The 26714-nt window shown below is 41.1% G+C and overlaps 1 protein-coding gene across 1 annotated transcript in view; it reads left to right on the top strand.

Moving 5' to 3' along the window:
* The first annotated feature begins 593 nt into the window (after window positions 1-593).
* The window catches only part of DROSHA (drosha ribonuclease III), an 80187-nt gene continuing 54066 nt past the window's right edge, over window positions 594-26714 (top strand). Inside the window, exons 1-11 of the mRNA XM_054381792.1 lie at window positions 594-1444; window positions 3246-3338; window positions 5229-5454; window positions 6342-6483; window positions 8444-8598; window positions 11625-11705; window positions 15095-15181; window positions 15782-15868; window positions 19319-19390; window positions 20935-21016; window positions 23050-23124. Coding sequence (XP_054237767.1) covers window positions 594-1444; window positions 3246-3338; window positions 5229-5454; window positions 6342-6483; window positions 8444-8598; window positions 11625-11705; window positions 15095-15181; window positions 15782-15868; window positions 19319-19390; window positions 20935-21016; window positions 23050-23124 — 1951 coding nt within the window. The remainder of the gene's footprint in view (window positions 1445-3245; window positions 3339-5228; window positions 5455-6341; window positions 6484-8443; window positions 8599-11624; window positions 11706-15094; window positions 15182-15781; window positions 15869-19318; window positions 19391-20934; window positions 21017-23049; window positions 23125-26714) is intronic.

Here is a 26714-nt window from a genome sequence, read left to right as displayed (position 1 = left end):
GCTTAAAATACTTTGAAGTACGTGTTCTGTCATTTACTAAATGGAGATCTCAATTATGAATGTAAAATTTTAAATTTACATGATTTGTTGGATCGGGTAACTTACAATGAGGTAAATTAAGAATGCCTGAAGTTTAGAATAATGTTTTAGAAAGGACTCTTCCTTATGGGACTTTGGATGACAATTGCAGTTGTTAAAGTGAGTGATTCCTTTGGTGTGGGCTTTTTGAAGGCTTTATATCAAAGTGTCTAGATGATACTAACAGAGACACTTGTATCTTTGGCAGTTATTGTATCTGTTATTTGAAATAGACATTGCCGTTGTCAGAGAGTGTGGTTCAATTTTGGTGTCTGGATTAAAGACAGTAGAGTGCTCTCGTGGATTGGAGGCTTAAAGTAATCAAGAGGACATAAATCACCTGTACTAGAGGTCCAAGGAGCACAAAGCTGCCAGTGAGAGTCAGTGGACATTGTTCACTGCTTCTGCTAAAAGAAACTGCAATATCTCAGCACTTTGGGAGCAGTTCTTGCAAATGCATTAAGGATATTCTACAGAAATTGTGTGATCTTTATTTTCCTCATTAAAGGTGAGCCATGTCTTTCCATTCTGGGCGAGGATGTCCCCGTGGTCAAGGGGGACCAGGAGCAAGAACTTCAACACAGACCTACCGCCCTCAGAACCTGCGGCAGCTTCACCCACAACAGCCGTCTGTACAATACCAGTATGACCAGCAAACTGCCCCTCCGACAACCTATTCAAACCCTCCAGCCACAGGTTACATACCTCCCAGGCCAGACTTTGTGCCCTATCCTCCTCCAGTGCCCCCCTCCACACAAAATCCCATCGGCCAGTGTACCTTGAGGCCACCATTTCCAAACCACCAGATGAGGCAGGGCTTCCCGGTGCCTCCGTGCTTCCCTCCCACTCCTCCACCAGTGCCAAATCCTGGCAACACTCCTGTGCCAGGAACTCCTGCTGGCCAAAGCACCTTTCCTTATATGATGCCTCCTCCAACAGTACCACATCCTCCCCCACCACCAGTCATACCACAGCAAGTCAACTACCAGCCTGTGTACTCCACAGGATATTCACAGCAATCATTCCCACCACCTAACTTCAATAGCTATCAGCACAACTCTGGCTCCTTTCAGAGCAGCGCTGCCAGCAGCGGTGGTGGCAGCAGCCATTTCCGGCATACCGGTCAGTACCAGGGAGAGAAGTCACAAGGTGATCGACGGTCCCCAGACAGGAGCAAGCACTATGATGAGCACAGACATCGCGAACACAGTCACATCCATGGCGACCGGCATCGGTCTACTAACCATGGGGATCGTCGGGATCGAGGCCGGAGTCCGGACAGGAGGAGGCAGGAAAGCAGTCGGCACCGGACAGATTATGACAGAGGAAGACTATCGCCTCATCACAGAAGTTATGAACGTAACAGGTAACTTGAGGTGTTTCCTTCCTGCAGAGGGAGAGCTGTCATCATTGTCCTGTAGTATTTGCCTCAGTGCTCTTCCCTCTGCCTTGGTTTTCCCTCTAACTTGGGAGGTAGCCAGTACTTGGGTCTGATGGGAAGAGCTACTGTTTTGGCACCTTTCAGGTAGACTCCTTCTGCCTCACTTTGTGAGCTGACAGACTTGTTGCTCTTGTCTGTGGAGACAGCTGGAAGCAAAGTTCTTGTATGAAAATCAGATTGCTGTGCAGTGCTCTACTGCTTTGATATTTACCATAAAAACTTGTGCACATGTGGCATTTGAGTAGACTTGGCACAACTTTGTGCTAAAGACTGGGTTCCAAGTTGAGCCTTACAACTGCTTAAGAGACAGCACTTCAAGATTTAAGTACCAGAGTTAGGATTCCAGGTTTTGCTTGAATTTGGCCTTTCTTTGAGGAAGTCCTGTGTTTGTAGAGAACCAGCACTTTGTGTTTGTGTGTGTGTTTATAGTCTGATAGGTGCACATACCTAATCCCTGCAGTGAGGTGTTTTAGTGAAAAGCATGTTGCTCAGTGTTCTTCCATCCTGCTCTATGGGAGACCAGCATGGATGTGTGCAGATTTCACAGGACCTCCCAGTGAATGCTTAGACCTACCTGTGTGATTCTGTTCAGCATGAAGACCTCAGCAATCCATCCTGTAATCTCAAGGTGAAAATTAGTATACACCAGGTAAAAGAAATAGACAAATTATAGGCTATGTTGACATCTTGTGATTCTTGTTCTGTCACTTGTGGCTTGGTAGAGGAGACATCCCATCCCATCTCACTACATCCTCCTTTCAGGTTGTAGAGAGCAAGAAGGTCTCCCCTCAGCCTCCTTTTCTCCAGAATAAACAACCCTAGTTCCCTCAGATGCTCCTGATAAGAGCTTGCTCTCTAGATTCTTCAGCTTCGTTGTCCTTCTTTGGATGTGCTTCAGCACTTCAATGTCTTTTGTGTAGCGTTGGGCCCAAAACTGAACACAGAATTTGAGGTGTGGTCTCACCAGCGTTTGAGTTACAGAAAGGCAATCGCTTCCCTGGTTCTGCTGGCCACACTGCTGCTGATACAGGCCAGGATGCTGTTTGCCTTCTTGACTACTTGGGCACACTTCTGGACTGTACTCAGACAGTTGTTGATCAATGTCCTTTTCCACCAGGCACTTCTCTAGTCTCTTCCCCAAGCCTTCAGTTAATTTAAAGTTCTTTTACCCTGGAAATATGTTTGCATGGTCAAGTTCTTTATATGTATGCAACAGAAGAGATTCATAATTCCGGCATGATCCAGATTTTTTTGTCTTGTCAATATTTTTTGTGTGCTTGAGGTGACTGTCAGAGAGGGCTTGCCTGAAACACTCGAGTGACTGGTATGCTTATAAAGCTATTGTGCCATGGAAAAGGTTTGTTTTCTGTTTCCTGAGGCATTAAGAATAGTTAAAGATGCAGTAATCCTAACCTTTGCCATTTATAACAGGAGAAGAGGAGGAATGGCAGCAAGTCCTGTGGTGAATTTATAGGTGTTATGTCTGGGTGGTAGGAGTGAACCATTGCATTGAGATAATTGGCTTCATGGCAAAGGTGGAGAAGACAAGGGACTGTCTTTTACAAATTTCTTGAAGGCCAGCGTTAAGAATGTCTGAGTTTCTAGTGGTCAGCAAGTGTGTGTCATATTTCATAACATAATCTCAGCCTGCTTCTGTGTTCCTTTCAGGTGTGGAATGTATGAAATGCCAGATTTCTCATTTAATTTATGTTTTGAACTCTCCAAGGGAGCGAGAGAGGGAGAGGCATAGACACCGCGACAGCAGAAGATCACCATCACCAGACAGATCCTACAAAAAAGATTACAAGAGAGCAGGAAGGTAAGGAAGATTACATGTGGTCTCTTACATGTCTGAGATTGTGAATCAACACATACGAGTTTTTGCCTATGTGTATGTGCATGTATGCCTGGTTTGAAACTCAGAGAAGATGAGTGTCTTAAATTTATAACCATAGGCTTAACACTTGCAAATCAAATCATTTAGGTTGGAAAACACTTTCGATGTCAAGTCCAATCATTAACCATACTCTGCCAAGTCCACCCTAAGCCATATCCCCAAGCACCACATCTACATGACTTTTAAACACATCTAGGGATGGTGATTGAACCACCTGCCTGGGCAGCCTGTTCCCATGCCTGACAACCTTTTCAGTGAAAACAATTTTTCCTCATGTCCCGCCTAAACTTCCCTGGTGCAGCTTGAGGCTGTTCCCTCTTATTCTATCTCTAGTTACTTGGGAGAAGAGACAAACACTCACCTCATGACCACCTCTCTTCATGTCACTGTAGAGAGCAATAAGATCTCCCCTCAGCCTTCTTTACTTCAGACTAGACAGCCCCAGTTCCCTCAGCTGCTTCTTATAAGACTTGTTCTCTAGGCCCTTCGCCAGCTCAGTTGCTCTTTGGACCCGCTCCAGCACCTCAATGTCTTTGTTCTATTGAGAACACAATACTCAAGATGCAGCCTCACCAATGCAGAGTACAGAGAGACAATCGCCTCCCTGGTCCTGCTTGCCACATGAGGTCTAATACAAGCCAGGATGCCGTTGGCCTTCTTGGCCACCTGGGCACACTGCCGGTTCATATTCAGCCACTTGTTAAATAATATCTTCAGTTGTCTTTCCACCAGGCAGCTTTGCAGCCACTCTTTCCTAAGCCTGTAGCACTGCATGGGAGTTTTGTGGCCCAAGTGCGGGACCTGGCACTTGGCCTTGCTGAAGCTCGTGCAACTGACCTCAGGCCATTGATCCAGTCTGTTCAAGTTCTGTAGAGCCTCCCTACACTCAAGCACATCAACACTCCCACTCAACTTGGTGTTGTCTGCAAGCTTGCTGAGGGTACACTCTATCTCCTCATCAGGATCATTGAAAAGATGTTAAACAGAAGTGGTCCCAATACTAAACCCTGAGGAATGCCACTTGTGTAATGTCAGTTATCTCAAGACCTTGTAGAGTTAGAAACAGAATTAGTCTCTGGAGAGGGCTTCACTGTGTATCCTTAAGACTTCTTTTTATTCAAAGTCATTATGGTTAGATCATCTTTGGGAGCCTTTTTTAATATTGATGCTCTTTTCCTTCTGAGTCCTGGATAGTCAAAATCAGAGCAACATTATTTGCTTTGTAGGTATAGGAAATAAAAAGTAGGTTTCCTACTTTCAGCTTTTGAAAGCATTGATCTTGCATTACGTGTTTCACAGATTGTGTTGTCCAAAGAAATGCCAGAGGCAGAGTAGCATGAGCAGGGTGGCTTCTGTGGAACCCTTCTATTAAAACCCTAATTATTTTCTCATGCAATTAGTTTGTGGGTTATGTATTAGAACTTTATATTGGAACTTCTAGTTGTGGGTGATGTGACTTGTAAATTTTAGTGCTGAGCTTCCAACTTTGGAACAAAATTAAAAGAAAGTCACAAGTAGGGATTTTAATGTAAAATACTGTTTTTTACTCTAAAATATTTTTTCATTTTACATTTAATTCTTGACTAAATTTTAAAAGCAGTTTCAATTTTAAGTTTTATAGTAGGTCAAAGCTACTAAGTGCTTTACTCTCTATCGTGCAAGCTAAAAGCAGGAAGAGGTAATTGGATTTTGCTGCAATTTATGTGGTAAAATGATTTACTGATCTGAAGGAAAACTATTTGCTTTTCATTACAAAACTCTCACTGTTGAAATAATGAAGATAATTGCTCTCATTTGCTTTCTCCCACTAAGCCGATCTCCAAGCAGAGAAAGAAAAAGACCTCGATGGGAGGAGGACAGGGAAAGGTGGTCTGAGAACCAGAGCTCCACTAAAGAGAAAAATTACATTGCTACCAAAGAGTCAGAGGAGAATGCATCTGAAAAAAATGAAGAGGAAGATGAGGAATTACTGAAGCCAGTCTGGGTTCGCTGTACCCATTCTGAAAGCTACTATTCCAATGACCCTATGGATCAAGTGGTACGTTTGTCAGGGAACTCTGCATTGCTGTACACAATCTTTTATTGATTATTTGATTAATATGAACGTTTCAGCAGGATCATGTTTCACATCATTAATCCTTCTCTCCTCGCAAACATCTCAGCCTTTCAACCCTCTTAAGAACTTTGATTTTTTGGTATTCTCTCTTTTCATCAAATTCCTCTGTCTGCATTCGGAGCAGTGGTATATGGAAGAGGGCTACTTTTTAGTCTGTAGGAGGGAAGGGTGGATTCTTTCCATTATACCTGTAAGTGAGCAAAGATGCCTTGAGCACCATCCATTCCCACAGCTTTGGAGACATTTTGGACAGAAGCAGGAAGTCAGGATTCGTTGTACTTTAACATAATACTTGGTGATGGAGTAGTGATAAGAGTAAAAAGTTTCTGGGATCTTGTGTGGGGGTTTTTTGTGTTTATGCCTGGTTGTAGGTATGTTTTTTTGAGAATAATATGGAGAATTAATTCATGGAGATTCAAAGCAGGCAACAAAGTGAACTGGGTTTTGTGTTTATTGTGTATGATAAAATTCTTTTTAATTGCAGAATACTTTCACAGATGTCCTGTTTCTTGTAAACCTTGTTAAAATACAATGCTGAGCTGTACTAAATTTGCTTAGCTGTAGTTCTGCTTCATTAGGCCAAAGGTCTGATGATAATGCACCAGCAAATGAAGTAATTTCTCTGCTAATTCAGCTGGTGGAGCAATGTAATGGTATGCTAAAGTCTTCCCAAGTATTTCCATGTTCTGTGAACTACACAGATCCGTCTTTTCCCCCTCTTGCTTTTCATATCACAAAATGTTGGTACATTGTGTTCATGTGTTGTTTCAATGCTGTCTTTTTGTTGTTGTTTGGCTTTTAATTAACAGGGGGACTCCACTGTGGTAGGAACAAGCAAGCTCCGAGACCTGTATGAAAAGTTCGACGAGGAGTTAGGAAAGCGACAGGCAAAGGCCAAAGCAGCCAGGCCACCATGGGAGCCACCAAAGACCAAGCTGGATGAAGATTTAGGTGGGCAGAAATTACAACAAATCTTTGAAATGGAATAAGCTATGTGTATTTAATAATATTGGTGGGTTAATCTGTATTTTTTAAATCTTCCTTTATATTGCATATCCATGGAAGTTTTCCTGTTGATTTTGACTGATGTGGAGATAGATTCTTTACCCAGAAAGCCCAGAGGAAAATGGAGAGTGTCTAGCACTGCCTTATGCTGAAGTCTCTTCCATAGCATAAAAACACCCTAATTATGGTCTGATAGGTCAAAGCCTAGATCATAGAAGTTTGGATTGGAAGGGACCTCCAAAGGTTGTCAGACCAACCCCCCAGCACTGAGCAGGGATGTCCTCCACTAGATCAGGTTGCTCAGAGCCTTGTTGAGCCTGACCTTGAATATCTCAAGGGATGAGAGATACTACCTCCCTGGCAAACTTGTTCCAGTGTTTTGCCACCATCATGGTAAAGAAGTTGTTCCTAACATCCAATCTAAATCTGCTCTTCTCTGATTTCAAACCATTGCCCCTGGTCCTATCATTTCAAGCCTTTGTAAACAGTCCCTCTGCAGCCTTCTTGTAGGTACCCTTCAGGTACTGGTCTCCACACTGGTGACACATGGGTTTGATGGGTGGACCACGAGATGGATAAAGAACTGGCTTGATGGCTGCACCCAAAGAGTGGCTGTCAATGGCTCCATGTCCCAGGGGAGGCCAGTGACAAGTGGAGTCCCTCAGGGATCAGTCCTGGGACCAGTCTTGTTCAACATCTTTGTTGGTGACATAGACAGTGGCATTGAGTGCACCCTCAGCAAGGTTGCTGATGACACCAAGCTGTGTGGTGCAGCAGACAGGCTGGAGGGAAGGGATCCATCCAGAGGGACCTGGACAGGCTGGAGAGGTGGGCACAAGCCAACCTCAGGAGGTTCAACAAGACCAAGTGCAAGGTCCTGCATCTGGGTCAAGGCAATCCCAAGCACAAATCCAGGCTGGGCAGGGACTGGCTGGAAAGCAGCCCTGAGGAGAGGGACTTGGGGGTGCTGGTGGATGAGAAGCTCAACATGAGCTGTCAATGTGCACTTGCAGCCCAGAAAGCCAACCAGATCCTGGGCTGCATCAAGAGAAGTGTGGCCAGCAGGTCGAGGGAGGTGATTCTCCCCCTCTGCTCAGCTCTGCTGAGACCCCACCTGGAGTACTGTGTCCAGTTCTGGAGCCCCTATTACAAGAGGGATAAGGACATGCTGGAATGTGTCCAGAAAAGGGCCACCAGGATGATCAGAGGGCTGGTGCACCTCTCCTATGAGGACAGACTGAAAGAGTTGGGGCTGTTCAGTCTGGAGAAGAGAAGGCTCCGAGGTGACCTTATTGTGACCTTCCAGTATCTGAAGGGGGCTACAAGAAAGCTGGGGAGGGACTTTTTAGGATCTCAGGTAGTGATAGGACTAGGGGGAATGGAATAAAGCTGGAAGTGGGGAGATTCAGGCTGGACATGAGGAAGAAGTTCTTCCCCATGAGAGTGGTGAGAGCCTGGAATGGGTTGTCCAGGGAGGTGGTTGAGGCCCCATCCCTGGAGGTGTTTAAGGCCAGGCTGTGTGAGGCTCTGGCCAGCCTGATGTAGTGTGAGGTGTCCCTGGCCATGGCAGGGGGGTTGGAACTGGCTGATCCTTGTGGTCCCTTCCAACCCTGACTGATTCTATGATTCTATAAGCTTCTGTAAGGTCTCTCTGGAGCTTTGTTCAGGCTGAACAACCTTATCTCTTTCAGCCTGTTGCAGACATCTGCTATCCACAGCATTTGCTGTCAGTTGTAATTAAAAATGCAGTTGCTGTCCCTCTTTTTCTTAGGGTGAGTGTCACACACAGTTTTAATAACTTCCAGTATGCGCTAGTTAGCTATGTCACGTTAAAGAAGGCATTCCTGTTGGATAAGGGTGTGTGAAAGGGGTTTTCAGCTGAATTTATTTTTCTTCTGTGAATCAGAGAGTTCCAGTGACTCAGACTGTGACTCTGAAGACGACAGCAGCTGCTCCAGCAGTTCAGATTCAGATGTTTTTGACGTCATTGCAGAAATTAAGCGTAAAAAAGCACACCCTGATCGTCTCCATGAAGAACTATGGTACAATGATCCAGGACAGGTACAGTGCAAGGAAAAACTTACTGTGTGTCTGAGAGTTTTCTCCCCTGTAGAATATAAATTCTGTAATGTTGTCAAACATACTGAGTGACATCTATTCCAATATGCCTTTTTCTTTTTTTTCTTTTTTAACCCCCCCCTTTTCCCCTTGTCTCCCTCATCTGCTTAAATCACTTTTTATTTCAAGGATGTGCTTTCAGCTCATGAATTCTGGGGGTTATTTAGCTGGAATCCTGTCTGCCAGTGTTAGTAAAACCTGAATTGCTAGCAGTGTACTAGTGCTGTCCTCTTAGCCCTTAGATAAAGGTACACAGATGAAGTCTGGAATGGAGAAAGGCTATGTATTTACCTCCTTTACAAATTTATCACCTAAAAGCTCATAATGATAAATAACGTTTTAAATATGCAGTTAATGGTCCTAATTTCTTGTCTAATGGTTCTTTTGAAATTGCATGGAAGCTGTGGTTCTCGTTAAATGTAATTGCTAATCTTGTGAAGTGTTGTTTTGAATGTATACATTGCACAGAAGACTAGATCGCGTTTGCAAATTTGCCATCTTCATCTTTCTTACTTAAATATTTTACAGTGTATTCTAACTCATTGTCAAATGGCACCCCAGCAAATTTATTGTTCTGGCACTTTGTGATGCATGAGTTTAGCATGCAGCAAATCATGGTGTGAAGACCTACTGAAATGCTTATGGCCACTGTGGTAATTCAAAGGTCTGTTGAATATTCTATTACAGAATCATTGGTACTTCTAGTTTAAAAAAAAACAAACCAAACAACAAAAAACCCCAAAAAACTGAGCATAGTTAGGTGTTTGTAAGGAAAACAGAATTAGCATACTTGGTATTTAACTGAATCAATTGGCTAGCTCCTGGGCACACTTCAAAGTCACATTCTAGGGCAGAATAGCAGCTAAATAAGACATAAAATAACTGTAGGATTAATAGATTTAGGAATGTGTGGTTTATGAATTTCCTGCTGAAAATCTTTCTTTACTGAAACCTTCCTTGAGACTGACTCTTCATCTTTCTTGAAGGGGCTGACATGAGATCATGGTGAGCTTGTCAGTGCTGTACTGAGTAGGTTTTATTTGAAAACGTTTGAGGTTTTTCTAGTTATTTATCTGCTATGCCAAAAAGCTCTCTAACTATCACTACATAAACCAGGAATGATTGCTTTGCACGCTGGCATGTACAAGTACACAGTCTGACACAGAACTAGATTTTTAGGATGGATCTTCCCAACCCCTCAGTCTAAGCAGTATGTTTCTTACTTTGGATAATCTCCAACAGTGCTGGCAGTTTCTAGAAAATAAATTGTTAAAGCTTGATGCCACTGTATTGGCCTTTTCCTTACAAATGTTACCTGTTTGTGTTGCCCTGTTGGACCGAGAAAGTTAGAAGCCACTACCTATGTAAAATTGTGGTCATCTAACATTTTATCATCACTTCATGGTTCTTTTTCTGCAATTGTTTCCAAGACTAGTGTCATTAGGGACAAGGTAGGTACTTGTTTCTTAAGTCCTGGGTTTCACAGCTCTCGCAGCTAAAGCCTGTGCATTTGATGTAACAGAGGCAGTATTAGTGCTCAACTAGTGCTCTAGTGCTTAGTTAGAGCTAAAGATTAAGGATAAGATTTTCAAAAATAAGTGGTGATAATTTTAATAGCCACAGTAGGCCTTTATTTTGGGGGGAGTCATGAGCAATTTGCCATTGATTGCATTTTTTAATTCTTTTTTTGGTTTGTGACTGTGGCAGCCAGTGAAGAAGTATGCTTTTACCTGTAAACATGGTTCAGTGTCATTGAGCCTGTACTTTCCTCAAGGAAAAAAATGTCTGAACAAAATTCCATCATGCCAACTCTGTTAAGATTGCATGACTAAGTTCTCCAAGCAGTAGAGAAGTGCCCTACTTGTTACAGTCCTTTGCCAGGATGACAGCATTAACCTAGTATGAATACAGAAAATTAGCAGCAAATCTAAAAAGTTGCATTCCTCTCCAAACTGTAGACTACATTAGCAGCAGTTTGGTGGCTTTTGCTTCCTGAGATATCTTCATATTGTATCTTTTGTGTGGTGATACCATTTAACCCTAATATGGATGCTGTTTACATTTTGAAACTTCTTGTAATGGCATGGAAAGTTCTGCTGCTTTTTGTATTACACTGCAAAGTTGTTTGGTTTTGTGTGGGTTTTTTTGTCTTTAAAAAAATGTTTCATTTCTTGGATTCAGACTTCAAAAAACTCCATTAAAGTTGGGAATTCTACTTGTTTCTCTGGGCTTTTAGTTGCATTTCTATGATGGGCATGATGTTAAGAATTGTAAGCTTTAGGGTATTGCAGTAATTTATAGTCTGCATTGAATTTGTTGTAAAAGTGAAAAGAAAGACACTAGATTTATATTATATGCAATGGCTTTTCTGGGTATAGCTACTTGATGTACCCTTACAGAATACTCAAGTGGATATCTTGATATTTTCCCCCCTCTTCCCCCCCTCCCCCCCCCTTTTCTTTTAACTGATCTGTTAACCAGGATGGACTTAAAGTGCTGCTATTAGTTCTTTAAAGCACCAAGTGAAATCTTCGAATTATCTGCTTTGCATCCTTCTGATAATAGCCTTGCTACATGGCAGAGGGGTTAGGATTTCAGCTGCTGAACCTAATGGAACTTTTTGCAGCATGAAAATACTTGTTAGTGCATGCTTAGGGCGTGAATTTCCTTAGGCAAACAACCATGGTGGTTGTATGTATAAGAAATAGAAAAGATGTATATGATAGAGTGGTACAGTTCTGCTGAGAGTTTTTCCTTCTTGTGCTTCTGGAACAGTGCTGAAGTTCTAATGCTATTGTGCATTTTTCTTACATTAATCTATACTGTTTTCAGTTTTGTTGGTCTAAGAACATCCACTTAATCTAAGCATGACAGGCTTTTAGAAGCATCAGCACTTCAGGCATTAAAACCAACATACTTTTCCAAACCTATTTCTCAATAGAAACAGAACCCTATTTTGTTTTCCACAGATGAATGATGGACCTTTGTGCAAGTGCAGTGCTAAAGCCCGACGAACGGGAATAAGACATGGCATTTATCCTGGTGAAGAGGTAAGTAATCCTAAGAATTGCAATTATTAATACAAACTTGCTGCTGTAAACTCATACTGTGGTTGATGTGAGGATTTTTTCCCCCATGATTTACAGGTTGAATAAAAACTCCTGCGCAACATTAAATCACTTAGTTCTGTAACTTTGCATTTAAAACGCGCTACCAGTAATGAAATCCACCTGAAAACTATGGAAAACTTTTGCCTGCGTTTGGTTAGTTCTAGATACTCTTTTAAATGTTCTTGAAATACAATGACATTAATAAAAAAGAACTTAAGGTCAGAGATCTGAAGTGGGTCCAGAGGAGGGCCATGAAGATGAACAGGGGGGCTGGAGCACCTCCCCTGTGTGGGGACAGAGAGCTGGGGCTGCTCAGCCTAGGGAAAAGGCAGCTTTGGGCAGACCTTAGAGAGGCCTTCCAGTACCTGAAAGGGACTTACAAGAATTCTGGGAAGGGACTTTTTACAAGGGCCTGTAGTGATAGAATGAGGGGCAATGGCTTTAAGCTTGAGGAGGGCATATTTAGACTGGAATGTAGGAAGAAATTCTTTACAGTGAAGGTGGTGAGACACCGGAACAGGTTTCTCACAGAGGTTGTGGATGCCCTCTCCCTGGAGGTGTTCAGGGCCAGGCTGGATGAGGCCTTGAGCAACCTGGCCTAGTGGAAGGTATCCCTGCCCATGGCAGTGCAGTTGGAACTAGATGGTCTTTAAGGCCCCTTCCAACCCAAACCATTCTGTGAATCTTGAAGTGACTGAGTGTATGATGGGATTGCTTTGAAAGTAAAAGCAAAAGTAAAGAAATAGTAATTCCGCTGCTGACAGGAGCAGAGAGCTTGTCAGGAGGTGTTCTTGCCTTAGCACTAGAGCCTATCTGCACTGTGAACTGTAAACACTGTTCAGTTCTCCATGTCATCAGAAAAAATTACTGCATTTTAGAATGGTAGTGCCTTTCTTTTGAAAACCATTTTTGAAGTACTGTTTGTTTATTCTCCTTAGAAATATTCATTTGTATAGAGCATGCTTGATGATCAGTATTGCTTCTGGAAATAAAAATAGTGCTCAGGTGACCTCAAGCTTTTTTTTCCTAAAAACCTTTGTTCTTGTGAAAGAATCAGAGAACATAAATACATAGGGTTTACAATTTAGCTTTGTAATTTTTCTTAAATAATTTTATTTTTCAATACCTTTTTTTTTATTTATGTACTGAAACATTATTTTATTTGGCTGCATCTGAGGATTTATGAACATTTATGGAAATTATTACAGTTCAGAAAAATGGCTTTGGCCTGAAGCTTACTGTAAATCACTCCACTTCATTATCAATGCCTTCCTAGATTGTCTCTATTGGTTGTGGGGTTTTTTTGCAGGGAGAAAATTTAGGAGGAAAAAGCTGATATATCAGACTTCCTGCATGAATGCAGCTGCTTCCTGGTGCAAAGCCAGTTAGGAATTTGAGGTTTCAGAAAACCTCCTAGGAATTGTTCTGTGTAGCTTTAACTAGCTGTTTTGTAACTGTCTTGTTGCAGCAATGAGAAGCTTAGCTTGGGGTTGACCAGCCAGAGTAATTACCCTACTTATTCATAGATTCATAGAATGATTTGGATTGGAAGGGATCTTAAAGATCATCTGGTTCCAAGCCCCCTGCCATGGCCAGGGACACCTTCCACTTAGACCAGGTTGCACAAGGCTTCATCCAGCATGAACTTGAACACCTCCAGGGAGGGGACTTCTATGACTTCCCTGGGCAACCTGTTCCGGTATCCCTCATCACCTTTACTGTAGAGAACTTCTTTGTAATCTGCCCTTCTCAAGCTTCAATCCATTCCCTCTCAGCTATCATTAGAAGCCCTTGTAAAAAGTCCCTCCCCAGCTTTCTTGTTAGGCCCCTTTCAGGTACTGGAAGGCTGCTATAGGTCTCCCTGGAGCCTTCTTTCAAAGGCATTATTGGATGGGTTTTGCAAAGTATGCAGTTGCACAGCAGTGTACTGATCTTGCTGTGGCAATCAGGCAAATTTTCATGCTGCTGTTGGGTGTAGTGCACTTCTAGCTGCTGTGATTTTTTTTTTTTCGTGCAGACAAATCTGTTCTGAACAGACTTGTGACAGCCTTTGAACTGCAGCAAATTGGATGTAGGGCATGTGAGAAACTTTTGTCTGACTGTTGAAGATTTTTAGGTCTTTAAGATGGGCTGCTTCAGAAGAAGCTAAGTGAAAACATGAACCCCAGGTGTTTGGTGTTGCATCAGAGTGCATGGAGGGCTAGCTGCCTTTAGATCTCACAGGCAGGCATTACAGCCTGGCAGACAGAGCAGAGTTCCCACAGCTACCTCAGAATGTTAGGGGTTGGAAGGGACCTCAAAAGATCATCTAGTCCAGCCCCCCTGCTGGAGCAGGATCACTGATACCAGATCACACAGGAACTCATCCAGGCAGGTTTTGAATATCTCCAGAGAGGGAAACTCCACAGCTGTTCCAGTGTTCAGTCATCTTCACAGTGAAAAAAATTTTCCTCATGTTTCCATGGAACTTCCTATGCCTCAACTTCCACTCATTGCCCTTTGTCTTGTCATTGGGCATCACCTGGCTGCATCCTCTTGGCACTCACCCTTTACATATTTATAAACAGCCTTAGTCTCCTCCAAGGTAAAGAGCCCCAGCTGCCTCAGTCTCTCCTTTTAAGTTCCACTCCCATTTTTGTGGCTCTGTGCTGGACTCTTCCAAGCAGTTCCCTGAGGTCCTTCTTGTACTGAGGGGCCCAGAACTGGACACGATATTCCAGATGTGGTTTCACCAGGGTACAGTAGAGCAGGAGGAGAACCTCTCTTGACCTACTAACTACACCCTTTCTCATACATCCCAGAATGTCATTGGCCTTCTTGGCCACAAGAGCACATTGCTGATCTATCACCTCCCTGTGGGTAGAGTAATCCCTTCTCTTCAGGCCCCAGATTTGCCCCAAGCAGATGAGCTGATCCCTGTCTATCTTGATAACATACTTTGAAATCTCATGTGAGCTCCAGGTTGGTTTTTGTAAGCTTTTAAAATCAGTTTCCTGAAAAAAATTTATATAAAAGAGGAAATTATTCTGATATGTAAACAACTACGTACTGTGTCTAAGAAAGACTGAGAGTCAAATGGAAAAAGAAATCTCTACAGCAACGTTTTTCATTTTTTTTTTCCTTTTGAATAGCTTTGAAAATATTTCTGAAAGCACATATGTAGATAAAGCCACACTTCCCTTCTTCCCAGAATGCTTAATTATGACTACCTGCTTTTATTTAATTTTTCATAGTGCATATTTCATGGCTATTAGAAATGCTTTATTCTCTCTTTTAATCTAAATTTGCCTTGACTTTACACAGAATTCTACTTTATCTCTTTCTTTAAGCCCATTAAACCATGTCGCCCCATGACCAACAACGCTGGCAGACTGTACCACTATCGAATCACTGTGTCGCCTCCCACAAACTTCTTAGTAAGTACTTTATAAACCTTTTGAACTAGAACTCTGTCATGGGTTAAGGCTTATGCCTTTAAAAATCATGGAGTACAAGCCTCTAGAGGATAGATGGATTCAGGTAGTGGACAGGAAATTGTAAACTTTTCGTGTTTCATTCCCGTAATTTTGTTATCTTACCCTATGTAAGCTGGTAGCAAAGCTGGCTCTTCCTCTTTCTTTCGTCTCTTCTCCGAGGGAGGCACCTCTCTTATCTCCTGGCATTTTTACTGGGCAATCGTGGCTTAGGTAGTGCAGCCCTAATGGGCCTCAGGAGGAAGTAAGCAGGGGGCAGTTCAGGCCTGGCTAGCCCTGAACTAGCCTAGCAGTTGAGGGGGGACAGGAAGAAAGAGAGCTGGAAGTTATGGTATAATAGCACCTTCCATTTAATTTTCAAATAATATTCTCTATTCCTATGCAATCCAATCCTGTGTGGATTTAATCACTTTAATTAATTTTAGAGCCTGTCTTCCTCCACTACTGAAACTACTGCTAAACCGCAGACAAACTTTTGTTTTCAGTGATGGAACTAGTACTGCTTCTTGCTTACTTCATGATGGTTTTGTTTGCTTTTTTAAGACAGACAGACCTACTGTTATTGAGTACGATGACCATGAATATATCTTTGAAGGGTTCTCAATGTTTGCACATGCTCCACTAACAAATGTAAGTATGCCCATTGCTACAGATACAAAGTTTGTTTGGAAGGTAAGATGGTTCTCCCCCAAGCAGAGTTCTAAACCAACCTTACAAACATCTTGGTAGCATTGAGGTCAGGAGAAGGACGTTTATGTTTATGAATGTTGGTCTATGTCTTCACTTATGCTGGTAAGTATTGTCTTCAAACTGTGACTGAGACTGTGATGTGTGTCAGAGTACTTCCTTTACATGTTTCACAGTTTGGAAGTGAAATAAACCATGGAATAACTTGTTAAAACTGTTAATTGCATTTAAATTGAATGAGGAGGTTTGTTAAGTTGGAAAAATTTTAAAAAACAACAAATTTTTTTCCCTTTAAATGACAAATGGCTTTTCTTCAGAGGATGTTTCAGGAATTTTTCTCTTCTAAAAACTACCTAGATGTATCTAGTACTTTCTGACATCTGTTCAGCTTCTTTAGGAGCTAGGCAAGTTTTTGTTTTGTTTTTTGTCCTAGATATTTAAAAGCAAGTAATTTTATGCTTTGAAAGCAAATATAACAAGAAAAGGATATGATTGGTACCTGACTGTCCTGCTTTTCAGTATAATCATGTTTGAATGAAAAATGTTCAAATAATTTCTGGTTTTGGTATCTTGATATTTCAAGAACTGTTTTCAAATATTGTAGTGGTTGGTTGGTTGGTTGGTTAGTTTTATAACTATTACTGGCAACACCACCAATGCCAAAACCCAGTATAAAAGTGACCCAGTATAAAAGTGTTTATCAGTAGTTGGTTACTGTTTGAGGTGATTTTTTGGCAGCATAATTGCAGTTTCAGCGATATTTAGGAATGAGTTTGATAAAAGGGAAGTGATAAAGAGTAGTGAAAACAGAGATCTGAACACCACCATCTTTGAACCAATACTGGAACTGAGAGGCACGAAGAAGACAGTATTGTGTTTCCTGACAGTTTGCTTACTTAATATATAGGACAAAGCTCTACTGGGGAAGGAGGTCTTGCCAAGAAAGAGTGAGAGACTGAAGTTCCCAAGTGCTAACCTGAATAATCACTGTGAAATCCTGCCCGTTAAACGTTTGTGAAAGATGGAAGGTTGTAGATCAGATGTTGCAGATCACATGTAGTTCACCAATTCCAATACATGGGAGGAGTGTGGCATGCTGATGGGGGAGAAGACAGTGTTCACTATGCCTTTCAAGTCTACACTTTCTTATTTCCACACTAAAAGAGAACAATTGTACTAATGTTCGCATCTAGAATTGCCTCAAAGGTGGTTGGAGCAAGGTGGGGATCGGTCTCTTCTCGCATGCAACAACAGGACAAGAGGAAATGGCTTCAAGTTATGCCAAGGGAGGTTCAGGCTGGATATCAGGAAAAATTTCTTCACAGGAAGGGTTATCAGGTGTTGAAACAGGCTGCCCAGGGAGATGGTGAAGTCACCATCCCTGGAGGTATTTAAAAGATGCATGGATGTAGTACTTGGGTATGTAGTTTAGTGGTAGGAACTTAGTGGTGGGATTGATTGTGAGCTCTAGACGAGTGGTTGGACTTGATGATCTCAAAGGTCTCTGTGGTGTCACAGTGTGAAGCACTTCAGCCTGGTAACATTAATTCAGCCTTTTTGTTCCAGGCAGGTTTGTCCTGGGGCATTTGTGTTTCCACTTTGCAAACAAGCAAAAAGAAATGGTTTTATTAAAAAGTTAGAGCCTATCTATAACTTTTGTGTCTACTCCATGACAGGCAGGCAGAGTTGTGGAAATCTTTAATATACAGAGAACAAGGAAACCTTTTCTGGTCTGACATTGAGTTGTTAATGAAGCCATTGAGCTGCACTAGATAAAAAACATATAAAGCAATATTGTGTTGTCAGTTCCTGCTAATAGTAGGTATAAAGACTCCTTTGGAAGAAGTCTCATGCTGTTTTGAGGTCATTTTTTTGGCAACATAACTGCTCTTTGTGAGAGATTTTTGGAAAATAATAAAAGAGAAGTGGTAAGAGGAGTAAAACTAGAGATCTGAACACCAGCATATTTGAATGAACTAAATTTCTGGTGATTGGAAGTCATGGATTTGCACACTTGAGCAGGTCAGATGTTAGGGAAATGGTTAGTAGAGTCATAAGAAAAGTATAATTTTGTTAATATCACTATCAAAACAATTTTACAGTTCCAACCACATATTCCTTTGATATGTGTTTGCTTCTGTTTGTGGAATTTTAGTCCATGCAGATTTTAGTCATGGTCACGTGTCTAAAATACTCATTTTCTATTCAATACAAAGAAAAATACCCAGACTACCGAGTTTCTGAATCAGAATATCCTCTCTTGGTTGATCGTACATGTTAAAAAGTAAGAAAACGATACCTGCAATTTCAATTCTTTTTTTAAAGCCTTGCTGATTTAAAGAAGGTTTTTTTTTCTACTCAGATTCTAAACAGGACATTTGACTTCCAAGGCTTTTTGTATTCTCATTTAATATTGTAGGAAATGCAGGGTTTTGTTTGGTTGTTTGATGTAGATCCTTAGTTTATTATGGAGATATCAACAGATTTTGTAGCCGGATAGTCAAACATTTGGCAGTGGGCTGCAATAAGATGCAAGCTGGATACTGCAGCTCTGCTGAGTCCATATATTTCAGTGCAGCCCCAGCACTTTTCAGGTATTTATTTGAGTGTTTATCAATGCAAAATAACCTTGGGTTGCCTCACTTTGACGAACTACTGAATTGTTCTAAAATTCTTTTATGCTTGCAAGACCAGTGAATAGTAAAACTTGCTAAAAGCTGTAGATATGTAGGATAGTATTTAGCATTTCTGTAACCTTGTAGAAATTTAGCTTTTTTTTTTTTTTGCTTTAAAAAATCCTATTTATAAATACCTGCAGCAGTCCATGGATTTTGTAAACAAAGAAACCTTTTCTCAAAGATTGAAAAAAATTGAATTAGATGTTTCTCTTACGAGTTACCTGAGTTGTTTATTGGATGAAATTAGTATAAACATCACATTGTGTTGCTGTGCCTTAAAGCTGTATTTTAAGACAGTATAGATAGTATAGATAACAGGATTGGCAAGGTGCTGAAAACGTCTTGCCTTCAGGCCACTGTGTCAATCTGACATCTTGTTATCACCAACAATAAATTCACTTCCAAATAACACAAATGAGAAGAGATACAGGTTTACTGAGCTTTGTTTTTCCTTTGAAACAAAATTTCATCTCCAGTAGATGGCATTATTTAATCTTCCTTTACAATCCCTCCCTGTCAGCTCTGTGTTATTACAGAGGTGGAGATTAGAACTGTTACTTCTCTTGCACTTGCTTGTCTTTTCATGATTCCCCAGAGCAGCTGTTTTAGTAAGTGTCCTTTTCAGCAGACAGTGATGCTTTTGCATACAAAACGGTATTGAGTGTACGTTCAATGCTGTATAGTTTTCAGTGCTATATTTCTCTTTTCCTTCCAGATTCCTCTATGTAAAGTAATCAGATTTAACATTGACTATACAATTCATTTCATTGAGGAGATGATGCCTGAGGTAAGAAGGATAATTAGTCAAAATGTCAGATTAGGTAATGAGTTGTTGGTGTGCTTAATGGATTAAACTCTTCAGAATTCCATCTTATGAAATGTCTGAGGCAGGCCGTGTTCTGAATGAATGGCTGAAAAAGGACTTGTGCTAACAGGTACCAGCATAAATCCATCTACCTAGGCTATCATATATTAAAACCAAATGCTAAGAGCTGCTTATATCCCTAGCTTCTTTTCATTTTAAGTTATATACAACATACATCAGGTACTTTTATCCACCTTTTATGGGTGACAAAAATAAGACGTGTGGAGGTACCGGTTTGCCAGGATCGATGGCAGAGCTGGAAATTGATCATGAGTTTGAAGCTCTGAAGATTGCTTATCAATAACTCATATAATCTGTTACTCAAACAAATTTCCAATGAGTACAAGCAAAGCACGTTCAGTTCATCATTTTCTTTATTTTTTTTTATATTACAAATTCATCCCTAGTGAAGCTCATTTGTGAAGTGAATTGCTGCAGTGGAGCAGCATGTGTACAGAAACACCCCTGCATATTAACTACAGATAAGATCAGTGTTTAATTTAGTCACATATATTTACATTTTTTTCTTTCTATGTCTGTCTTTCTATATCTTTTCTTTCTATATCTCTCTTTTTGTTGCTCAACAGCATCTAAATATATACAATAACCCTGAAATTCCTCAGCAAGATGTGTGTGATCAAAGCAATTCATTTCTTGTTGCTGCATCTCCTATGCTGACTTCAAATCTTCTTCTAAAATAATAAATAGCTTCTAAGAAAATGGAATTCTGCTTTTTTTTTTTTTTTTTTACTTCTGTTCAATTGGCTACAGCACTACTTGCAGACTATCTACTAATGCATTCTTACACAAAGAGATTGTGTTGATGGATTTGGGATTTATGCCCAGTATCATAAACATACAATTTGTATCAGCCTGGCCTGATTTTGTTCATTAACGAAAGCTTTTTAAGTTCCTTCCTTTCTGAATTAAACTTTGTTTTTCAGGAGCTGTTTCCCCACTTAATGAGAAGAATCTCGTTTTTTTTATATTGGGGTTTTTTTCCTCCCCCCCTTCCTCTTGTCTTTAGAGGTCAAAATCTTCAATTTGCATTGCACATTGCTATGGAAGTGATCATGGTATCACAGGTGGTGATTTATAAACTTTGAACGTTTAAGGAAAAAGTGACTTAGGGGAAAGCCTTCTCAGAAATAATTTATCTCCTTACCTTACTTAGCTGAAAGGGGATTAGTGCATGGTAAATTAATGCAAATTTCTGATTTCTACCTGTAGTTTTGGTTTTGACATTAACTAAAGAGTCTTCATCACAGTGCTTTCTGAAGAGGTCACCGTTATGTTACAGTGGATGATTACCAATATATCAATACTGTTTCCACAGCCCAGTGTCTAGCAGTTGGAAAATACGAAGACACTGTTTTATTAGTTGTTCTATTTAAATGGATGTGAGTGGCATTATTTGTGCTACAATATTGACTAATTCTGGTTGGTTGATTTGTTTCTTTCCCCAGAATTTTTGTGTGAGAGGTCTTGAGTTGTTCTCTTCATATCTGTTCAAAGATATTTTGGAGCTCTATGACTGGAATCTTAAAGGTAACTTCTATTTAGGGGGAAAAATTGCAAAATACAATTAATTGTAGCTTTGGTAATAAAGCTGGTGAAGAGTCTAGAGAACAGGTCTTGTGAGGAGCAGGTGAAATAACTTGGGTTGTTTAGTCTGGAAAAAAAGAGGCCTAGGGGGGACTTCATCACTCTCTGCAACTACCTGAAAAGGAGGCTTTAGCAAAGTTTGGGTCAATCTCTTCTCCCTAGTAACAAGTGATAGGACAAGAGGAAAAGGCCTCAGGTTGCACCAGGGAAAGTTCAGATAGGGTATTTGAAGAAAATTCTTCACTGAAAGGGCTCTCCAGGGAGGTAGTTAAATCCCCATCCCTGAGAGTGTTTAAGGAAACATAGATGTGGTGCTGAGGTCGTGGTTTATCTTCAGACTTGGTAGAGTTAGAGAATGGCTGAACCTCATCTTCTTAAAGGTCTTTTTCAATCAAAATGATTCTATGATTCGACCTCAAAAGAACAGAGTCAAATTCTGGGTTACATGAGAGGGAGGAACTTCCACTTTGTTCTTCAAGAAGAGATCTATCAAGAGTTCATTATTGCAAGCTGTAGCAATTGAAGTGGACAAACATTGTACTGTGTTCTTGCAGGTGAACTAAATTTCTTTGTTGATCAAACCCTATTTTTTTATCAAACAGTAAATATTATTGTATGTTTAATGTTGCACAGTGTCCTCTGTACCTTATCTTGAAAGCCAAGGTGTCAGGTAAATGGTTCTCTCTGTTTTTACAAGCTAACAGACAAGTTAGTATTTTTCTACAGTCAACCTGGAAAGCAGTGTCCTACAGATAACATCAGAGCTGAATGGTTTTGACTTGACAAGATACAAATACGTCTCTGTAAAGACCATTATGACAAAGGACAATTTAAGGGATGATCCTTCCCATGGGCTGAAAGCAAGCTGAGCATGTCAGAAGAATTTAATTTCAGAATCTGTAGGTGTGCTTTGGTATCTTGCTTTTGTCTGTGGAGGTGCAGTCCACACTTACTGCAGTTAATCAGAGAAGCACACACGTTTCATATAGTTTGTGTAGCCTTCTGTGGTTTGATACAGAATGTATTCTAATATCACTGCTATCAATCCTATCACTGGCCCTGATTGTTCTTTCTGTTTTATCACTGGGTACTTACTGGTTTTGTTTCATGTAAAGCTTTAGATGATGAAATAGGAAATTAAAAAGCCACAAAATAGCATCATGGAAATTTCCTTGTCTTTGTTACTATATCCAAAAAACAGCCCACTGATTGCAAGGGAATAATAAACTGGTGCTTGTGTCTGTAAGGCTGTAGTGAATTAATTATACAAAACAATTTTTTTTCTATATCACAGTTTTAAATAAAACTACTGTGGCTTTCTTAGATTATTTTTATTTTTAAGGTATTGTAGCTTTCTTTTGAAAGTAGCCATTGGAAGGCTTTCACTAGAAACTGAAGGGTCCCAAAAATCATTAGGGAGCTGGAATACCTCTCCTATGAGGACAGGCTTAGGGAGCTGGAGTTGTTCACCCTGAAGAGAAGACTCCAGGGAGATCTGATGGAGGCCTTCCAATACCTGAAGGAGATCTACAAGAAGGCTGCAGGACTGTTTGCAAAGGCCTCCAGCAATAGGACAAGGGATGATGGTTTGAAATTAGGGAAGAGTAGGTTTAGGTTGGATGTTGGGAAAAAGTTCTTTATCATGAGGGATGTGGAACACTGGAATAGGTTTTGCGGGGAGGTAGTTGAGGTCCCATCCCTCGAGATCTTCAAGGGCAGGCTCAATAAGTGTCTGAACATCCTGATCTGTGGAGAATGTCCTGTCCAACCCATGCCATTATTTGATTTTATGATTCTAAATTGTTACTCTATTCCTTTCTGGTGTGCATTTTGTTAATCTTTTGAGTGAAACTTAGGCCTGATCAAATGTAATCACTGTTAATTGATTTCATCTGCAGCCAGGTTACTTTTATTTTTTCCTCCTTCTGCAAATATGTTGCTGTTTATAAATATTCCTTTTTTTTTCCATATTTAAGGTCCTTCGCTTGAAAGTGATTCTGTTTGCTGCCCCAGGTTTCACTTCATGCCGAGATTTGTGAGATTTCTTCCAGGTAATATTTGTATTATGTAGCTTTGTGGAAATGAGATCTAAAAAATCCCCAAGAAAAACAACAAATCCCTCCCCAAACACCCCTACCCCTATCCCCAAAAAGGAAAAAAAAAAAAAAAAGAAACAAAAAAATTCAAACCCCAAAACACCTCACCAAAGAACTCCACACAAATCTTATTGCTAGTTAAATGGTTCAGTCATTGTAGAGATCTGGTGCTTCCATCTGCAGTCTGGATGGTTTACTCAGAACTGGATTTTGCATGAGCAGGCCAAGTCTTGCTTCCAGCTTTTGTCTCTGTCGTGGTAATTTTGGGCACCTCTGGGTTATTGCTGTCCTACTCTGCAGTAGACCTGTGGCATTTGAGGAGTGCTATTGCCTCATCTCACACATGAAGCTGTATTTAATGTCCCCTCTTCCCTTCAGGACATCAGGTGATTGTACTAAAATTCTTGATGTGTGGTTTTGAAGGTCAGCATGATTTGCACCTCTGGGCACATGTTGTTCTGATTGTTTATCTTAATGTAAGCTTAAGACCTTTCAGCAAACAATGAAAGACAGAAAAGCTCCTCTGCAGTAAAATTCAGCCCTAGCTTGCCAAGCTTCAGTGTGGAGCATTATGCTCATGTTGGGTGAGCAGCCTATGCAGGCATTTAACACATCGTAAGATGCTGGGGCAGACTTTCAGTTGATGTAGCTGTCATGGCTCCATTGATGGTGTCCTGCTGAGATCCTGCCAGTGATTGCTCTAGAGGGGTTGCATGGACAGGAGGATGCATTTCAGCTGCTGGGCTAAGGGTGCAGATGAGACATGGAATGATCTTCATCAAGAAGGCTGTGGCCTGGAGGTGCTCTCTGCTCTGGGCTTTGAAACTTAGTTGGGATATTAATTATAGCTGTAGCTAAATGAGGTTTGGCTCATTACTGTGGAGAATACTGATGGCTAGATGACTATGTTTGTAATTGTTGTTCCTTCCTGGATACACTACACTGTTCAATCAGAAGCAGAGCTCTGAGGCTTGCTAGCAAACATTGATTTGGTTCTGCTGAAGCAATTTACAAAATAAGCCATCAAGCCACATGTGGCTGATTAACTTGACCTCATCACAAAGTGAGAGTGTTTGACCTGCCTGGTTTATATAGCTTGAGGGTGTTTTCCTGTTACTTTGGAATTTTTTGTTCTCACTTGTTTTAGTTTAGTTTGGAAGTCAGCTCTGTCTGCACTCTTGGATTGCTTACTGATAGGAAGAGAAGTCTCTATATTTGTATGTGCTTCCTCTGTAGAGTTCCCAGCCTTCTAACTCTTTAAAAATATCTTTTTTCTTGGTATTTCTGCATGTGTAGTTGCCTTTAGCATCTTTATGACAATATAGTTATTTTTTTTCTAATCATGTTTGCACTGTGTATTATTTCCTGAGATGTCCTTGGATATTTTTTTAATTTCCTGAGAGTGGGAATTTAATTCCTTCAGGTATGTTTGCAGAACATTATATATCTGTGTTTAATCAAAGAAGATACATTGGTGCAACAGATCTCCAGACATCCATCAACTGTCTCTTTAACAGCAGAAATGAATTGCCAATTCCCCATCCCCTCTACTTGACTTTTCTTTCTAATTTTTCTAATGTGGTCTAAAATTATGAGGTTTGGGATTGTGAGTTGCCTAAAGACAGGCCTCTGAGCTTTGAGCTAATCGTACCAGGTTTACTGAGTGCCAGAGGTGCATAGCATCTCTGGAATAGTTGCTGTAGTGTGTTCACTGTTACAAGGGTCTGTCCTGGGTCCAATGCTCTTCAACATCTTTGTCAGTGACATGGGCAGTGGCTTTGAGTGCACCCTCAGCACATTTGCTGATGACACCAAGCTGTGTGGAGCAGTAGACTTGCTTGAGGGAGGAGATGCAATCCAGAAGGATCTTGACAGGCTTGAGAAATGGGCCCATTTGAAACTGCATGAGGTTTAACAAGTCAAAGAGCAATGTCCTGCATCTGGGTCTGGCCAACCAAGGCAAAGACTTCGTTGAAAATTCCCCCCCAACATTAAATTTGCCAGACCAGCTCAGTTGGAAGCAAATGAAAGCTATATTTACAAGCTTAAGGTCAGATTGGATGAGGTTTTGGGCAGCCAAGTCTAGTTAAGAGGCATCCCTGCCTGTGGCAGTGGGAAGTGGAGTAGATGATCTCTGAGGGCACTTCCAGCCTAAGCCATTCTGTGATTAAGAGACTAAAATACTAGAGGAAAAAAAAAGAGGGAAAAAAAAAAGAACATTTGAGGTCTCGAGTACTGTATGCTCTGACCCAGGAAAGTTCAGGTCTCTTAACTGCTGTTTAGCACAGCTATAGCAGCCTGTACACAGTCTTCTGTGTACACTACACTTCTTTTATTCTTTTTTTCTTTCTTATTTTATTGATTCTTGCACATGGGGTGACTCTTGTATAACAGTATAATCTGGTTGTTCATAAACACAAAAGTCTTGTAAACTGAGCTCCTCTTTAATTTGAAGGAAAACTTTGTGCATTGCCTTTGTAGCTATTTGGAAGTACTTTATGTTCCCAGTCAGGTTTGAGGTGTATTTTCCCCATTTAAGTTTCCCTCTTGGAATTTGAATGGGGTTAATTGTTCTAAAAGGCCAAATTATATCATTCACTCTCACCTTTTCTGCATTAGAGTGCTGTAATCCCTTCTGAAGAGAAGCTCGTGCTGGTGAGGCCTTACCTGGAGTTCCGTGTCCAGTTCTGGGCACCCCAGGTCAAGAAGGACAAAGAATTACTGGGGAGAGTCCAGCACAAGATGACAAAGATTAGGGAACATCTATCATACGAGGAAAGATTGGGAGAGCTGGGGCTGTTTAGTCTGGAGGAGAGGAGGCTGAGGGGGGATCTTATTAATCCTTACAAATATCTAAGGGGTCAATGTCAGGAAGATGGGGCCAGGCTCTTTTCAGTGGTCCTCAGTGACAGGACAAGAGGTAATGGGCATAGGAAGTTCCATCTAAACATGCGAAAGAACTTCTCCACTGGAACAGGCTGCCCAGAGAGGTAATGGAGTCTCCATCTCTTGGAGACTTTAAAGCCCCACCTGGACATGTTCCTGTGTGATCTGCTTTCGGTGATCCTGCTCTGCCACAGGGGTTGGATGCAATCTTCAGAGGTCCCTTCCAGGCCCTACCATTCTGTGATTATTGTTCCCTCGCATGTCTTACAGAAGGCATCATCTTATGCAACACTGCTGTTATGAAGCAGTTCTGTGAGACTTCTCCTGTGTACCTGGGATCACATTTCTTGTGCTGCAGCATCATCCCCCACATTGCAGCACTTGTAGTGATGGAGAGAATGTACTCAGTGGCAGGACCAGATTGCTCCTGCTCCCTGGGGAAAGCAACGTTCCACAGAATCACAGAATGCCAGGTTGGAAGGGACCCCAGGGATCATCTGGTCCAACTTCTCTAGGTGATAGTGTAGATTAAATTAGATGCCCCAGCATCCTTTCAAGCTCAGTCTTAAAACTGTCCAATGGAGGGGAATCCACTGCTTCCCTTGGGAGAGTCTTTCAGTGTCTGACTGTTTTCATGGTGTAAAATTTTCTTCTGGAGT

Source organism: Indicator indicator, chromosome 6 (assembly GCF_027791375.1).
Source record: "Indicator indicator isolate 239-I01 chromosome 6, UM_Iind_1.1, whole genome shotgun sequence".
Lineage (NCBI taxonomy): Eukaryota > Metazoa > Chordata > Aves > Piciformes > Indicatoridae > Indicator > Indicator indicator.
The sequence above is the reverse complement of the archived record's forward strand: the minus strand, read 5'-3'. Positions and strand labels throughout refer to the sequence as shown.